The sequence below is a fragment of the Salmo salar genome, chromosome 15, assembly GCF_965601325.2.
Source record: "Salmo salar chromosome 15, fSalSal1, whole genome shotgun sequence".
Taxonomy (NCBI): domain Eukaryota; kingdom Metazoa; phylum Chordata; class Actinopteri; order Salmoniformes; family Salmonidae; genus Salmo; species Salmo salar.
In genome coordinates, this window is record NC_138305.1 from 85,123,941 (window position 1) to 85,141,051 (window position 17,111).

Sequence of the window (17,111 nt, forward strand, 5' to 3'; positions counted from 1 at the left end):
CATCAAGACCAAGTGCGTTAGTGCTGGGTTGGAACGAAACCCTGTAGCTCTCCAGAGTTCATGACCACGGATATACACTACATATCCAATCCATACCAGTGAAGGTTTTCCTACTATGTTGCTTGATTTTAGTGTTTTATATTTTCTCTGTAGACAGGAAAATGCTCGCTTCCCAGGTATCCTGGCTCGTTTGGAGGAAGACCCCATCTGCCAGCGTCTTCCCCTTGCCTCCTTCCTCATCCTCCCCTTCCAGAGGATCACACGGCTTAAGATGCTGGTGGAAGTACGATATAGAGCGCCCCTGTTCACCATAAAATGCAACTATTCATGACTTGCTGTAGCGACAGAACATTACTCTACCTTACATCAGATTACTGACCAGCGAATAGGCCAGTACACAGCAGTATGTTTTTGCAGTGCCCTTAGGTGAAAGTCTAGATCCAAAATGTTCTATCTTCTTTCTATCTTATAGAATATCCTGAAGAGGACAACACCAGGCTCTAGGGGTGAGGACACAGCCACCAAGGCCTTCAATGAACTGAAAAAGGTAACAGAAAAATATACAAAATACGCACGCATTTTTGTGGTCACCCTCCCTTCACATTTCTCACTGTCAATCGTGAATGATAATTCTTCAAGTTTTACCAGTAAAAGGTCTATGCAGCATCTGCATGCCAACCATTTGATCTCAATGGAAATATGCTTCTTGAGTTATGTACAGTGCTGTTTCAAAGTGCAGTGTTGTTTTGAAATTGTGAATAGTGAGCACATTTTTGAGTAGATGGTGTTAACAAACTGTAGCATAGGCCTACCTGTGTTTTGTTTCAATCAAAGCACATATTTTTCCGCATGAGTAAAAAAAAAAAAATGAGGTGGTGTTTTTTGTCTTACAGTAACCTTATAATATGCTATTATATTCGGTTGTGTTATGTCGAATACTGTCATCTTGCACAAGCACCATTCCCCATTCATCACTGAAATTCGCCAGAGTAGCCTGTTCTCTGAGCAGCCGAACAAGCAGAGCAAAGACTGTGCGTAAAGTAGAGAATCCTGCACATGCACAGAAGCTTCAGATCGTTAGTTATCGGCAAGAGGGTTACGAAGAATTCAGAACCGCAGCCACTCCTTATACCAAAAGCTGGAGTGAGGCCAATTTCTGGTCATTAACAGTAGACTTAGCATAGACATAGACATTGCATTTTGAAGAAACAATTACACTTTTTTCTAATAGACTATTGTGCCCAAAACAGCTTATAAAGGAGTGTAACTCCAGTGTGCAATCAATGAAGAGGATGGAAGAGCTCATTCACCTCAATAAGAAGATCCACTTTGAGGGCAAGGTAGATGAAAACATCACTCATTAGGAACACGGAGAACATTCATTCTCAGTACACCTACTGTATGTTAATGTATAGTATGTTCCCCTTTCCTCTATCCATTGCGGGATTCGTTTTGGACAACAAAGAATCCTATTTTTTATTGCCATAGTATGGGTTAACCCTATCATGTTTGCCCATTCTATATCCCAAGTAAAGAAACTACTATGCCTCTAAACCCAGTAATAATTAATTAACTGTTCATTCATGCTCATTAATAACATACGTACATCTCCCCGTTTTAGATATTCCCTCTGATCTCCCAGTCTCGCTGGCTGGTCAAACACGGGGAACTGCTGGAGGTGGACACACAGACCATGAGTATTTCTGGGTCAAAGTTCAAGTTGCCCACAAGGCCTGTGTATCTGCATCTGTTCAACGACTGTCTTCTGCTGTCCAGGAGGAAAGAGTGAGTACTAAATATGTCAAATGTAGAGGGAGAATATAAAAAAACCTACAGTTGAAGTCCACCTTAGCCAAATACATTTCAACTCAGTTTTTCACAATTCCTGACATTTAATCAGAGTAAAAATTCCCTGTCTTAGGTCAGATAGGATCACCACTTTATTTTAAGAATGTGAAATGTCACAATAATAGTAGAGAGAATGTTTTATTTCAGCTTTTGTTTCTTTCATCACATTCCCAGTGGGTCAGAAGTTTACATACACTCAATTAATATTTGGTAGCATTGCCTTTAAATTGTTTAACTTGGGTCAAACGTTTTGGGTAGCCTTCCACAAGCTTCCCACAATAAGTTGGGTGAATTTTGGCCCATTCCTCATGACAGAGCTGGTGTGACTGAGTCAGGTTTGTAGGCCTCCTTGCTCGCACACGCTTTTTCAGTTCTGCCCACAAATTTTCTATAGGATAGAGGTCAGGGCTTTGTGATGGCTACTCCAAAACCTTGACTTTGTTGTCCTTAATCCATTTTACCACAACTTTGGAAGTATGCTTGGGGTCATTGTCCATTTGGAAGACCCATTTGCGACCAAGCTTTAACTTCCTGACTGATGTCTTGAGAAGTTGCTTCAATATATCCACATAATGTTCCTTCCTCATTATGCCATCTGTTTTGTGAAGTGCACCAGTCCCTCCTGTAGCAAGCACCCCACAACATGATGCTGGCACCTCCGTGCTTCACTGTTGGGATGGTGTTCTTCGGCTTGCAAGCCTCCCCCTCTTTCCTCCAAACATAACGATGGTCATTAACCTGTTCGGGATAGGGGGCTGTATTTTCACATTCGGATGAAAAGAGTGCCCAGAGTAAACTGCCTGCTACTCAGGCCCAGAGTCAAATATGTGCGTATTATTCATATGTTTGGATAGAAAACACTCTGAAGTTTCTAAAACTGTTTGAATGATGTCTGTGAGTATAACAGAACTCATATGGCAGGCAAAAACCTTCCACCAGGAAGTGGGAAATCTGAGGCTTGTAGTTTTTCTATCTAATCCCTTTCCAAACTACAGTGTCTGTGAGGTCATATTGCACTTCCTAAGGCTTCCACTAGATGTCAACAGCCTTTAGAACCTTGTTTCATGCTTCTACTGTTACTGGGCAGAGAATAAGAGCCCAGTCAATCAGTGGACTGCCTGGGACCAGTGAGTTGTTTACTGCGCGAGCACACAGGCACGCTGCTCCTTCTTTTTCCTCTGTAATGAATACGCTATTGTCCGGTTGGAATATTATCGAATATTTATGTTAAAAAGACCCTAAGGATTGATTGTAAACATCATTTGACATGTTTCTATGAACGGTAATGGAACATTTTGACTTTTTGTCTCTGGTTTTACGCTCGTGCATTTTGCCTTTGGATAGTGATCTGAACACGCGAACAAAAGGAGGTATTTGGACATAAATATGGATTTCTTCGTTCAAAAATAACATTTCTTGTGGGAGTCCTGGGAGTGCATTACGATGAAGATCAGCAAAGGTAAGTGAAGATTTATAATACTATTTCTGAGTTTAGTTGACTCCAGAACTTGGCGGGTAACTGTATAGCTTGCTTTGATGGCTGAGCTCTGTACTCAGAATATTGAACAATGTGCTTTCGCCATAAAGCTATTTTGAAATCTGACACAGCGGTTGCATTAAGGAGAAGTGTATCTATAATTACTTCAATAACTGATGTACATTTTTGTAAATTGATGTGCTCATTCACCGGAAGTTTTGGGAGGCAATACATTTTCTGAACATCACGCGCCAATGTAAAATGTGGTTTTTGGATATAAATATGAACTTTATCGAACAAAACATACATGTATTGTGTAACATTGAGCCCTGGGAGTGTCATCTGATGAAGATTGTCAAAGGTTAGTGATTAACTTTATCTGTATTTCTGGTTTTTGTGATGCCTCTCCTTGCTTGGAAAATGGCTGTGTGGTTTTCTTGTCAAGTTGATGTCCTAACATAATCTAATGTTATGCTTTTGCCGTAAAGCCTTTTTGAAATCGGACAATGTGGTTGGATTAACGAGAAGCTTATCTTTAAAATGGTGTAAAATAGTTGATTGTTTGAGAAAATTGAATTACGATATTTTTGTTGTTTTGTATTTCGCGCCCTGCTATTCAATTGGCTAGGGGTCCCGCTAGTGGAACTTCTGTCCATAACAGGTTTTAAGGACAAACAGTTCTATTTTTGTTTCATCACACCAGAGGACATTTCTCCAAAAAGTACGATCTTTGTCCCCATGTGCAGTTGCAAACCGTAGTCTGGCTTTTTTATGGCGGTTTTGGAGCAGTGGCTTCTTCCTTGCTGAGCGGCCTTTCAGGTTATGTCGATATAGGACTCGTTTTACTGTAGATATAGATACTTTTGTACCTGTTCCTCCTGCATCTTCACAAGGTCCTTTGCTGTTGTTCTGGGATTGATTTGCACTTTTCGCACCAAATTACATACATCTCTAAGAGACAGAAGGTGTCTCCTTCCTGAGTGGTATGACGGCTGCGTGGTCCCATGGTGTTTATACTTGCGTACTATTGTTTGTACAGATGAACGTGGTACCTTCAGGCATTTGGAAATTGCTCCCAAAGATGAACCACTTGTGGAGGCCTACAATTTTTTTTTCTGAGGTCTTGGCTGATTTCTTTTGATTTTCCCATGATGTCAAGCAAAGAGGCACTGAGTTGGAAGGTAGGCCTTGAAATACATCCACAGGTGCACCTCCAATTGACTCAAATGATGTTAATTAGCCTATCAGATGCTTCTGAAGCCATGACATCATTTTCTGGAATTTTCCAAGCTGTTTAAAGCCACAGTCAACTTAATGTATGTAAACTTCTAACCCACTGGAATTGTGATACAGTGAATTATAAGTGAAATAATCTATCTGTAAACAATTGTTGGAAAAATGACTTGTGTCATGCACAAAGTAGATGTCCTAACCGACTTGCCAAAACTATAGTTTGTTAACAAGAAATTTGTGGAGTGGTTGAAAAATGAGTTTTAATGACTCCAACCTAAGTGTATGTAAACTTCCGACTTCAACTGTATGTTTTTTATATTTATGGATTTATGCTATGCTAAAATATGCTAAAATATGCTATGCTATACTACAATATACTAACCTGTGCTATGCTACACTATACAACGGTATGTATGGCTCATAGCATTATGTCCTAAATGCTGGTTGATTGAGTGATGCATGGCATACATTGACAAATTTCTGTCCTTGGTCTGTCTGCAGCACGTGGAAGTTCATGGTGTTTGTTCACGCTAAGATTGGGCAGCTGAAGGTGAAGGACCTCAGTCAGAAGCTCCAGGGCATCTCAGGCTTCATCTTCCACCTGCAGCTGTGTGAGGGCCAGCAGCTCAAACACCAGATCCTGCTCAAGGCCCACACTGAGTTAGCTAGTGCACACACCACTATCAATCACGATCATGATTTGTAATGGTAGTGATAATGTAAGAACTGACAGCCTCTACATGGGTTTTGTTTCTTTCCAGGAGTGGGAAACAGAGATGGATCACAGCCATGTTCCCCTCTGATCCATTGGAAGACATTGAGCAGGCCAGTGAGAATGATGGTGAGTATAAGCAGTCACATGTTGCAGTGTCACTGAGTTTCTATTGTTTAATTTACTGTAACCTGGACAATATTGCTTCATGTTTTAAAAAGTTTTAAAAATAGATTTTAACAGCACTACACCTTTTTCATTAATTTCGAATGTTTTTTTTTTCATAAATTTTCTCCTCTCAGATCTTTCTCAAGTTCAGTGCATCAAGAGCTACCAGGCCCAAGAGCATGACGAGCTAACAATGGAGAAGGCTGATATTCTTCAAGCCAAGACCATTACAAGTGACGGTGAGACACTCCATTTGGCGACCTCATATTAAACACTATCATAATAAGTATAAACTTTAAAGGGCAACTTCAATAAGATAAAAACATTTTACCCTTAAAGTAGTTCATAGGACTTTTCTATCATACGTCAAACCCAAAGTTTCAGTGTAAAACATGTAGACCACCACAAGTGATAATGTCACTGGGTGTGTTTTCGTTTGCTGAGGTTGTCGTGTATTCTATATCCACAGGCTGGGTAGAGGGCATTCGGCTGTCAGATGGGGAGCGGGGCTGGTTCCCCAAAACCAATGTAGAGGAGATCACAAATCGCAGTGCGCGTCTCCGCAACCTCAGAGAAAACATCCGCATCAAGTGTGTCACACAGAAACTGGAGGAGGAGCTCTTTTAAGTGTCCTCTCCACCCTGCAGCTTTGAATTTACACTTGGAATGTCCAATCGTAATGGTGTAGTAACTCTCAACCCCAAATATCTATAAGTCCCAGCTTTTACGCAACACCAGTTATATAAGAGCTGAGCAGTTTTAGGTGATCTGGATGTGGGAGCTTTATTTAGTCTGCAGGTGCTCATAAGATTTGGCGTATCTTGACCATAAGCAATATAGCTAAGTAATATGGTTTTCCAGCTGCATAGCAGTAATTTCCTTTCACTCATGCTTGCTATGACTGCATATTCAACTACTGTAACACAACTACTGGGACATCAGAAATCAAGTGTTTTTCTTTGCCCCCAAGCACTTTAATTGTCATCTTAAAGAGTCCTCTCAGCAGAAATAAACACAATTTCAGACATACTGTACATTAAAATCATGACTAGCCTACTAATTTACTAATGGAAAAAGTCAATTTCAACAAAACATTGAGGATTACGGAGTTTGTACATCTTCCCTGTGATTTCACAGTGAGAGCTGTTTACACGTAGACAACAATGAAGATGGAAGCACATAATATTATTGACCAACCACTACTACCATCTACATGTTGATGTACACCATTCCAGTGGCACATTATTATTATTATTTTGAAATATACCTTTGTTGGATTTCTGAGTTGTTAGTACTAATTTAAATGATTGCTGTTGCAGCACGTGTATTTGTTTATGCTCCTAGCTGGTTATTCTCTATGGAGAAAATGATGTAAATTTACATTCTGTAGATGTACTTACATGTTTAAATGAATATATGTCTAATTTACTATTATGACTGTAATTTATAAGGGCCAGGATCTGCCAAAAACATGCCATACCATTACAACAAATATTAGAATTGAGAAATATAGATTACAAAATACTAATAACACATGTGAGCTACTTGAGATTTCTGGTTATGAGCACAATACTGTAAATGCTTTACCCCTGAAATAAATGCACATACTTACATTTTTCAGTGATTTAAATGACTACTGAAAATGTATTTTTTTTTCAATAATACAGTATTTAGGTGAGGCCTGAATGTTTGTGGACATGACATAAAGTTTGAGTTACTTGTACAAAATAAGTAGGCCTACGCAATTTGGGAAAGGTAGTGATGAAAAAAACATTTTTATTGAGTTTGTACTTACAGTATCAAGAACAACATAATAGAAAATATGAAAAGGTCATGAACAGCACTACATTTTCTATTTTGATTTAAACAGCGATTTGACGAGAAATATTGTAAGATCAGTGCACTAAAAATATACTCCCAATTTAGCCTATCCATTGCTATTACTGTCACTAGTGAAGCAGATTTCTACAGACAGTAACCTACAGCATATGAAATTTCACCAGAATCTCTTCATTTCATTGTACCAGACTGAATAATGTATGCATATACACTGTATACAGTACATGCTATCCACAATTGCAGTGTCTGTTGATGAAAAGAGGCAGGAGTCTTCTATTGAGTGAGGCCATTGGCCAGTGAGTCTCAGTCTCGTGCTACTGTCATTGGTCCCTGGGACTCCTTCCTGCTCCGCAGTTTTTTCGGCATGAGGGGTGGAGCCGTGTGGTTTGAAGTAGCTTGGAGGTTTTTTTCCAGCTATGTGAGAAAATAAATGAATTTTTAGGTTATTACATTTTGGGACTACTTTTGGGGACTTACTGTCACTAACTTGATTTCTTCTGTAAATTAATCTGCTATCACAACAGTTCAAGGCTAAGCTAACTCATTTTTAGCATCCTGCATCTTCACAAAATGGATATACATGTATGGCTCAATTGGAATCAATATATATAGGCAGAGAAGGCTGGCCACACAGTTTTTCCAACCAGTTATATCTTTGTTCCCTCATTTCCCTTTTTAATGGGACTGTAATGGTACTGTACCTGTTGTAGCTGGAAGATCCAGTTCTGATAGTCTTCAGGACAGGTGCAGGATACCTGCAGCGGCTCCATCAGTTCACCTGCACCACACAACATACAATAGAAGTGCAATGCTCTTCACCACTGTCTACAGCAACACTTGATACAGTTGACTTGCTGCAGATCTAGTCGCAGTTTCAATGGTTAATTTAGGGTCCTTTTGCCTCACTATGCAAAAATGTTAGAGCAGTATGACGTACATTATGTCTGTTTTGTATTTTACCTGTTAACTCAAACTCCAGCCTCCCAGGTAATGCAGACCTCTCCACGGCTGTGATGGTTTTCCGAGACAATCTACCCTAAAGTGTTATGACAAACAGGTTGAAGTGTCATGTATTGGATCAGCTCTATAAATTACAACATCTTCTGAACTGTACATTTTAGAATGTCACACCAACATCTACTGTATAGCGGAAATTGGCAAACTAGGTAAGGTCACTAGGTTCACAATGTTTACTGTGACATTGTTTCCTTGAGAACATAATTTGACTGTACCTCATATTTGACACTGAGGCGCTCGTTATCCACAGAGAGCAGGAGGACATCTTGAGGGAAGAGTACGAGTAGCTGCCCATGAAGTCCCTGCAAGAATATATCAATGTTGTCACAGTGTTTATTTTATCTCAAGTCCACTATTATCATTATAGTTACTGTTATCATTAGCAATATGACTATTAGCATAATCAAGTACTATTATTAGCCCTATGACCATTATTACTATTAGTATATGTATTAACATTAGCATTATTTATATATGCTTTTTTATGTAGCAGATAGTTCTGACAGAGTACTGGACTAGTGTAGGATTATTTTCTGAGTAAACTGGTGTAGGTGTCACGTTCGTTGGAATGATCGGACCAAGGCGCAGCGTGAGTAGCGTTCCACATATTTATTATAAAGTGAAACTAAGCAGAATTAAAAAACAATAAAGAATAAACAAAACGTTGACTACAGAGGTGCTACATACACTTACTCAAAATACAATATCCCATAACCCACAAGTGGAAAACATGCTACTTAAGTATGATCCCAAATTAGAGACAATGATTATCAGCTGCCTCTAATTGGGAATCATACACAATCACCAACATAGAAAAACAAACCTAGAACCCCACATAGAAATAATAAACTAGACTAATCACCCAGTCACGCCCTGACCTACTCTACCATAGAAAACAAAAGCTTTCTATGGTCAGGACGTGACAGTAGGATTATTTTCTAAGTAATTGTTTAATTTGTATGGCATTTATACACATTTCTAATATGTGGTGAATCTGTGTTTTAGAAGATAACTGTGTTTGCCTAATTCTGGAAATATGTCATTCATTATTAACCTGTGAAAAGAGAAGAAGAGGCAAAGTGAGAGGGTTTACTCCGCCAAAAATCTGTCCATGAAAATAAGACCATGAAGTGAGGAATTCTTGTATGGTGGTCAATAAGAGAGTGTCAAATTTGGTCAACAAAAAAATCATTACTAATTTGCTACATGAGGCTCATTTGCTCGAATAGAAGTTTCGTAATGGTTAGGTTGTTACGAATGCACTGATGTGAGTGTATGCACGTGGCATTTCGACAGATTTGAGAAAAACAACTTTATATCGGAGTTGTGCCTGTTGTTTACATGGGTATCTGCCCTCTCATTGGCTAGAATGGTCCCATCTGATCTCGCCTCCTCCCGACTGCCTTCCATCTTTGAGGACATGTATTTACATTGTTAGACCGGTCATTCGACTATCTTGTCAATATAATAGAAAATCTTTGCATGGGAACTAATGCTCTGTTATTTGATTTACCAATGCATTAATTGTGTTTTAATATCTTTATTGAAACAGGAAGTGGCAGACAGTTCTTGAGTTGTGGCTAATGGTATTCAATGGGTTGTCACTAGTTACCACAGCCTATTCAATGGGGTCTGCCTAAATAGTTATCCGTCTCCATCATCCAGTCCTTGCTGCTTACAGGAAGTCATCCATCCAGTTGTATGCAACCCCTAAAGTTACAATGGTGGCAGCAGTGGTGCCATTTTTGGTGGATTTGTGTCTTTTGGTGAGTTTTCATCTCAGTACATTTTGGTTAGCTAGCTTCACCTACCCAGCTTACCACTTGCATAAAATACTGTTGAGCTCTTGAGCAGCTGTTGACCTTTTGGGGCTTAGTGCTGGAGATATAATGGATTTCTGCAGTTTTATGGTCATTGTGCCACCGTTTCTGCCACCATTTGGTCCCGTGTTGCTCAGTTGGTAAAGCATGGCACTTGCAATGCCAGGGTTGTGGATTTGATTCCCACGGGGAACCAGTACAGAAAAAAATATGAAAAATGTATGCACTCACTACTGTAAGTAGCTCTGGATAAGAGTGTCTGCTAAATTACAATATTCCACATATGTTTGACTTTCTCATTCCTGGACAACATGTATTATTGTGACATATTTCAATCGTTTAGCATTTCTAAAATGCCGGCTAGCATGACAACTATTAAGCTATCAAGACCCCTTGAAATGGACTTCAGAGTAGTGGTGAGTACAGAAGATACAGCGTGGGTTGTGTTAGCTACCTGTCTCTGTGTATTGATGATGTGGACCATGGATATGTATCCCGGCTGGCCCATGTGCTGGATGGGGGCCCCTTCCCAGTGCCTTATTGGGGCTTGCAGTAAATACTTTTTCAGTTCCTCTTTCTTCCAGCTCTCATCGCAGGGTACCTACAGTAAATTACAACAGAACTGTAGCTTCATATTTGGAGAGTTTCGCCAATGATAATTCTTTTTTACAAATGTCATTTCATGATGATGTATTTAGCTCATTAGATGTTCAATTTGTGATCAAGCAAAGTAAACCTCACAATTGTTAAGACAGTTTTAGATTTAACAATGACACATCTGTTTAAGATCTATAATTTACTGCAAAAGGGGGTGGTTCTTCCAGGGGGTGTTCTGATTGAATACCTTACCAGGTAAGACAGTGCACAGCTGGAGGGGCTTAGTGGTTGGCTAATGGATTTGTATCTCCTCTCCTCCATGTGGTGTATCCATTTGTTCAGCTCGGCTGCACTGGCACAGGTGAAGACTTTGGAGTCCACCATTGGACCTAATAGTGGAAGGGAGATGCTTGCCATGTTCAATACAATAATTAAACCCTTTTCTGATGGCTTGCTTCACACCTATGACCATAGCACAGCCGTGACAAACCACAATAAACCTAACAGCCTTGTGTATTAATTGCTTTATTGAACTGTGAAGATTTTTGATCCATTATGATAATAGGACTCACCACTGATCTGGAATACGTGTTGCTTGTTGGAGTCCAGTGAGGTGGCTTGGAAAGACAGTCCAGAGAGAGGCAGGATGCCCTGAGAAAGAAGAAGCAACACACTGACTAGCCTTAGGGGAATGCAATGTACATTCAAGTTAAATGTTCAACATGCATCTGTGTCGTTACAGTATTTCCCCATTTGTAAAGCAACCAACCTCGTAGATAAAGTCTTGACGAGAGGGATCCAGAGATAGGATCAATAAGTGGAAGGAGAACAGCACCAGATAGTGTTCACTTGTCTCCTATAGGAACATAAACAAAGAAAACATGAACAGAACATCAGTACAGAAGTCCTAGAGTCGGGAAAGTGGGTGCTGGACAGTGAGTGCTAGACAGTGAGTGATGATTGACATCTACAGTATATATGAACATGGTGTAGAGAGATGTTACCTGTGTGTAGCTGTTGTGGAGAGACACACGGGAGGAGTGCACTATCTCTCCATACATGTGTGCAGGCTGGCCCTCCCAATCACGAATGGGCTGGTTGTATATGCTGTGGTGTAGCTCCTCTCTGCTCCTGCCCCATAGCACAATCTACGGGAATAGAATAGAATACTTTAGGTGTCTCATGAAAAAATAAGATGTAGTGGAGGAGTTTTCATTAGTATACATCAGTATTACTGTATCATTAATATGATATAACAACTTTGACATAAAATGGTATGTTGACGTTTGGCACCATTGGCACCACTCGCTTGCACTCAAATTATGCGGTCCACTGGGGGTTTTACTGTGTGATAAGTGCATGGCAGAACTTTTTCCACTTTATATCTTAGTGTCATTTTCATACAGACACTCTCTTTCTCTGTCTGTCTCTCTCTCGCACTCACACACACCCTCTCCTTCTCCACTGACCTCCTGATCGAGGTGTCTCACTGAAGTGTAGCGAGAGGTTGGATCGTCTTTTCCATTCCTCACAGAGAGCTGAAGCCTGCTCTCTCCTAGAGTCCATATCCTGAAACAATATATACTGTATCAGCAGTCAATCCCAAATCTCATTTTACCATATCCCATTAAACCATGTTACATTTATCCCACACTCTACTGTAGCATCTCACAAATTGAACTAGTCTACAAACACATGTGCAATTCCCCTGAACTGAGTGTAGTGACAGCAAATGTAGAAGAGGGATTCTTATTTTTTTTTACTGTAGACCAATTTGCCCACCCCACTTACAGCCTGAGCCCTCTCCGCCCGACCAGTGTCCATTCATAAGCAGATTAAAGTGGGGTGCACACAAGGAGCAGACACCCACCATCTGATCACCTCACACAAAGACCTGTTGCCCTCATTGGACCATTTCATCTGGTAGTGATATAGTAGCCACACACCCCTAAACCATTCCCTATGTGTGGTAACAGTTCTGTTACATCTGTGTTTGTGCTTGTGTGTCTGTCTCTGTGTGTACGAACAAGCATCCTTATGTGTGTGCATAGTATATATTGCTGGTGGCTGATCCCTCGTCTTCTCTCAGTTTGGACACATGTCGTCTGTGAGCTGCTATTATGATTAGCTCCTTGTTTTAATCCCCCATTCCTTTAATGAGGGGATTTAGAGGCCTGGTCAGTGTTAGACCAGGCTGGACAAAAGAGAGATGAACGGTAGTATTGTCTGCTAATTAGTGAGACAATATCCCTCCCTCCTGTGCTTCTGCATCTGAATTGTTTGCTCTTTGGGGTTTTAGGCTGGGTATCTGTATAGCACTTTGTGACAACTTCTGAAAATACATTTTGATACATTTGATTGATTTCACCGGCCGTTCATGTCCTAATCATATCAGTGTCGCATCAATATGTTCATGTCTAAACAGAGTCCAAACTAGCGTTCTGCCTCTGTGTGTGTGTGTGTGTGTGCTTTTGTGTGAATGAAAACGACACAGATATATTCATTGTTCCATAATATATGCCCTCAAATGTTATTGTTTCTTAGTCATGGAACTGAAGTGCTCAGAGAAAGAGGCCTTCCAATTTCATTGTCCATTTCCTAGTAAAACCATGATCAGCATCGCTTCGCTGTAAAAACTGAAGCAATATAAGATTGTGGTATTAGCCTTAGGCTATATAGTTATTCTGATTGACTGGTGCTGGCAACTACAAAAACTCTGCAGAAACAGACGAAGAGGCTTGAATATAAACCCGGACAGTTTACTACAGTGATCTCTTCCATAATTTGAAACTCATTTGTTTGAAAAGGATAGTGGAAGCCACAGTGGTTGTAGCACTATTATTTTCACCCATCACCCAAAGGTTCACCACTTCCTCTCAATGCTTCGTCTTATGACCTTTAATCAGCCAAAACCCAACAATAAGTACTGTTTAATAGTATTCATTCAAACTTTCCTCTAAAGCCAAGAGGCTCAGTATTTTCAACAGAGATATCAGAGAATTTTCTTGTTAGTCTTAGATGCTGTCATGTGTCATAAATATATATAAAAAATCTCCACAGTCATGTTTCCGAATCAAATTAAAATGGGATTGTGAGGTTGTGAAAAGCCAAATGGCTATCAAACTTAAACAGACCACTCCCATGAGGGATTGATATAGTTCATGGTCTTCTGTTATACATCAAACTATCAAAAAACAAAGACTCACCCTGAGTTGTCAATCTCCAGAAGCTCGATCTCGTCAGGGCCCACCTCATCAATCCCAGAATGCGCTCCTCTCTGAGTCACACTACAGCATCCCATGACCAGGTTGCCCTCTCCTCTCCTCTTGCAGCCTAGTCCAGTCCAGTCCAGACAGACAAATAACTCTTTCCTTCACCCTCAGTCCCTAGTCCTCACACTAACTATACTGTACCATTTGCCTCCATCTGCACCCATCCCCACAGCTTCTGCACCGCACTAAGACCAGACAGGGGGGATATGTAGAGAGAGGGAGGGGGGATAGAGAGGAAAAGAGGACACGCCTGTCGCTTAACTTCTTAGTTCCCCCTTTTTTCTAAAACACAATATCACTATCCCTGAAATACCAAGAAAAAGGTGCCAAAGTTCCTGAGATGAGTTTAGTCAAGAAGCGAAAAACTGTGAGCAGCGTCACAGTGCACTCTTTCTTCCTTCCTGTCAGTTTGCACTCAGACCACGCAGAGAGACACGCAACTTCCTCAGTGGTCTTTTCATTTTGACGGTGTCACAAAGCAAACTTAACTTATTCTGAAGCCTGTCAGCCTCCCTTTTAGAATTATGCAGATTAAGCAATTGAGAAACAAGAGACACTGTTGACTGTTGTTGAAAGAATCGTCCTGTTTAAATGAGACACAATGCAGTCATAAAAACAAACCACAGCTTCAACACGGTTGTTGGTGTTGGTACAGATTAGAACAGTGTTGAATAGGTGTGCTAGGACCAGTTGTCATACTAATCGTGCAATTGTACTGTTGAAGCCACCTCAAAATGCAAAGCGTCAAAGACAGAATCATCTGTTTTGTTCAGAGGATAAACATACTTTATTATTTTCATACATGATCTAGGGATTTTCTGTAATGAAAAGCTAAGCGGGATTCCTTTCATGGCGAGGTTCCATATTGCTGCCAACTAACCAAAATGAGTGTCTCAGTGTGAATATATCACAGCTCCGTGTGTTCTTTCTCATCTTTCCTTGGCTGAGCTCTGTGTGTCTTCACCTGGCTCCTGGCCCCCCTCTCCTCCCTGCCCCCCTTCCTTCTCCTGTTTGTCTGTCCACACGGGGCAGCTGGTGCCGGGCTGGGCCAGGCGGAACTGGATGGGCCTTAGGGAGTAGCAGAAGGGTTGGGCCTGGTCGGGGTGGGGGGGGGGGGGGGGGGGGGGGCAGGCTTTGGTGACTGGCAGGCGTCGCACAGAGAGGTGCGAGCCCTCGCTCAGAGCCGGGATGGAAAGGGACATGAAGGTGCTCTTCACCTGCAGGAGGTCTAGGGGCTTGCAGTGTTGCGTGTTCCCCTGGGAGCCACTGCCAGAAATTGCTGAGCCGGAGCTCCAGCTGAGTGCGGTCTCGCTTGGGGGGCCGAGTACTGGGTTTTGGGGTGGGATGGGCTCTGGGGGTGCCTGCTGGGCCTGTGGGTTGGTTGGGAGCAGCCTGCAGGGATGGATCATTGTGTGTAGTGACAGGGACAGGAGGGTCGGCGGCAGGGGTTGAGTGGTGTCAGTGCCAGTGAGGGATTCAAAGACAGCCGTCATGACTGTAGGAGAAGCTATGTTTCCACAATGACCTCCCCAGACACTGATGCTACAGACTCGGCCTTCTGAGTCCTGCTGGTGGTGGAGGCACTATTTAGGCGCTGGGCTCGGCAGTGTACTGCTGTTTTGCTCCTGCGGCTGAGAGCAGGGACAAGGGCAGTCTCCTCATCATACAGTAACACAAAGTTCCTTTTACTGGCCAGTGGCAGCAGCTTCAGCCCACAGTGACACTTGCTGAAGATCTCCAGAGTCAGACATGCAGGAGATAAGGCATAAGGCAGTAAGGCCTGAATAACCAACAGCTGGGTGGTAGCTACAGTATTACACATCAGGCTAACGCTCCAACAGAAAAACAGAGAGCAGCCACACACTAACAAATTAAAGGGGAACTGGAGACACATCAACAAATCATCTCGCTATCATGAATTACGAAGACAAAGTTACGAAATGAGTTTATTTCTGAGATCAGCAGCATTTGAGGAGACTTTATTTAGGTCATATAATCCAACAGAACTGGTTAAGGTAGTGTGTGCTCACCCAAAGTCTCCTCAACAATATTGGGAATCACTGCCTTCAGGACCTTGCAGTTGGTGTGGTGGGCTGGGTTACAGTTCATCTTCAACAGCCAAACCTAGATTAGGACAGACCAAAACACAGCAAGTACTTCAGCTGTTAAATTCACCAATCGCTCACTAATACATTGAAACCCACATACACACAGTATATTAAAAACCAATTAGCCTTAAAGTTCTCGTCAATCATGAAGTCACCTAATCAGGTCAAAGTACCCTGCACCCAGTCCCTAGGCAGACCCTTGTCAACCCTGAGCTTGTCATTGATGTACCGTAATTTCCGGACTATAAGCCGCAACTTTTTTCCCACGCTTTGAACCTCGCGGCTTAAACAATGGATAATATATGGATTTTTCCCGCTTTTTTCCAAAAGAACACATTCTGTGACGTGCTCAGTTTTTTGGCGGCATGAAGCTTTCATTAGACCAATTAAATTGCCGAACGGGTTAAGGTCAAACAACGTTTTTGTTTACTGTTTAGATTAAATCGAGCGCGCTCAAACTTCCCATCATTCTGATTACGGTAGTCATTTTGTCACCCTGATTCATGGGGGCACAACAAAGTATTTGCAGCCACTCGACATCAGTGTAAATTGTGCATTTAAGGTGGCGCTCCGTGTTCAGTGGGAGGCTTGGATAACAAGTGGGGAGAAATCCTTCACTGAAACGGGCCGCATGCGAAGAGCAACTTATGGTCAAGTCTGACAGTGGGTCCTGACAGCGTAGAGCATTGTCAAAAAATCCACTATCATCAACGGGTTTCGAAAGGCTGGACTGCTGTGTGTTGAAGAGGGCTCAGCGGGGGATTTGCCTCCGGATGAAAGTGACGAGAGCGACAATGAAAACGATCCAATATCGGATGAAGCAATTCTGAGGCTATTCAACTCCGAGTGGGTTCAGTGGTTTCAGTGCACAGGAGGAGGAAGATAGTGACCAATGACTTTCTTGGTAGGCTACTGTTTACTGCTAATTTTACATTTTTTGTTACAAGCCGTGTTTCGATAAAGCCTATTTATTTTTGTTACAAGCCGTGTTCCGTTAAAGCCTATTTATTTTTGTTACAA

The 17,111-nt window shown here is 41.5% G+C and overlaps 2 protein-coding genes across 3 annotated transcripts in view; one reads left to right on the forward strand and one right to left on the reverse strand.

Moving 5' to 3' along the window:
- Window positions 1-7,051, forward strand: part of LOC106572006 (rho guanine nucleotide exchange factor 19) — a 33,531-nt gene extending 26,480 nt beyond the window's left edge. For both annotated transcript variants that reach the window (XM_014145698.3, XM_045696157.2), the window contains 8 exons: window positions 154-283; window positions 473-547; window positions 1,251-1,340; window positions 1,622-1,785; window positions 5,060-5,218; window positions 5,320-5,399; window positions 5,573-5,677; window positions 5,908-7,051. In XM_014145698.3, the coding sequence (XP_014001173.1) occupies window positions 154-283; window positions 473-547; window positions 1,251-1,340; window positions 1,622-1,785; window positions 5,060-5,218; window positions 5,320-5,399; window positions 5,573-5,677; window positions 5,908-6,065 (961 nt within the window). In that variant the 3' untranslated portion in view covers window positions 6,066-7,051. The remainder of the gene's footprint in view (window positions 1-153; window positions 284-472; window positions 548-1,250; window positions 1,341-1,621; window positions 1,786-5,059; window positions 5,219-5,319; window positions 5,400-5,572; window positions 5,678-5,907) is intronic.
- Window positions 7,052-7,183: 132 nt separating this feature from the next.
- Window positions 7,184-14,398, reverse strand: LOC106572007 (putative pleckstrin homology domain-containing family N member 1). Its single transcript, XM_014145699.3, has 11 exons — window positions 13,918-14,398; window positions 12,181-12,280; window positions 11,716-11,859; window positions 11,481-11,567; window positions 11,284-11,362; window positions 10,964-11,100; window positions 10,569-10,715; window positions 8,510-8,596; window positions 8,238-8,313; window positions 7,979-8,055; window positions 7,184-7,691 (listed from the first exon to the last, which is right to left on the reverse strand). Exons 1-11 carry the CDS (start codon window positions 14,010-14,012, stop codon window positions 7,581-7,583), a joined length of 1,140 nt encoding a protein of 379 aa, XP_014001174.1. The 5' UTR covers window positions 14,013-14,398; the 3' UTR covers window positions 7,184-7,580.
- Between the last annotated feature and the right edge of the window lie 2,713 nt (window positions 14,399-17,111).

Bases quoted from the DNA above. Each gene is read 5' to 3' on its own strand.
- LOC106572007 (XM_014145699.3), bottom strand. From the start codon at position 14,012: ATGGGATGCTGTAGTGTGACTCAGAGAGGAGCGCATTCTGGGATTGAT. The intron at 11,860-12,180 runs GTCAGTGGAGAA...CTATTCCCGTAG, and splicing joins TGAGACACCTCGATCAGGAG to ATTGTGCTATGGGGCAGGAG. The intron at 11,568-11,715 runs GTAACATCTCTC...ATGTTCCTATAG, and splicing joins TCCACAACAGCTACACACAG to GAGACAAGTGAACACTATCT.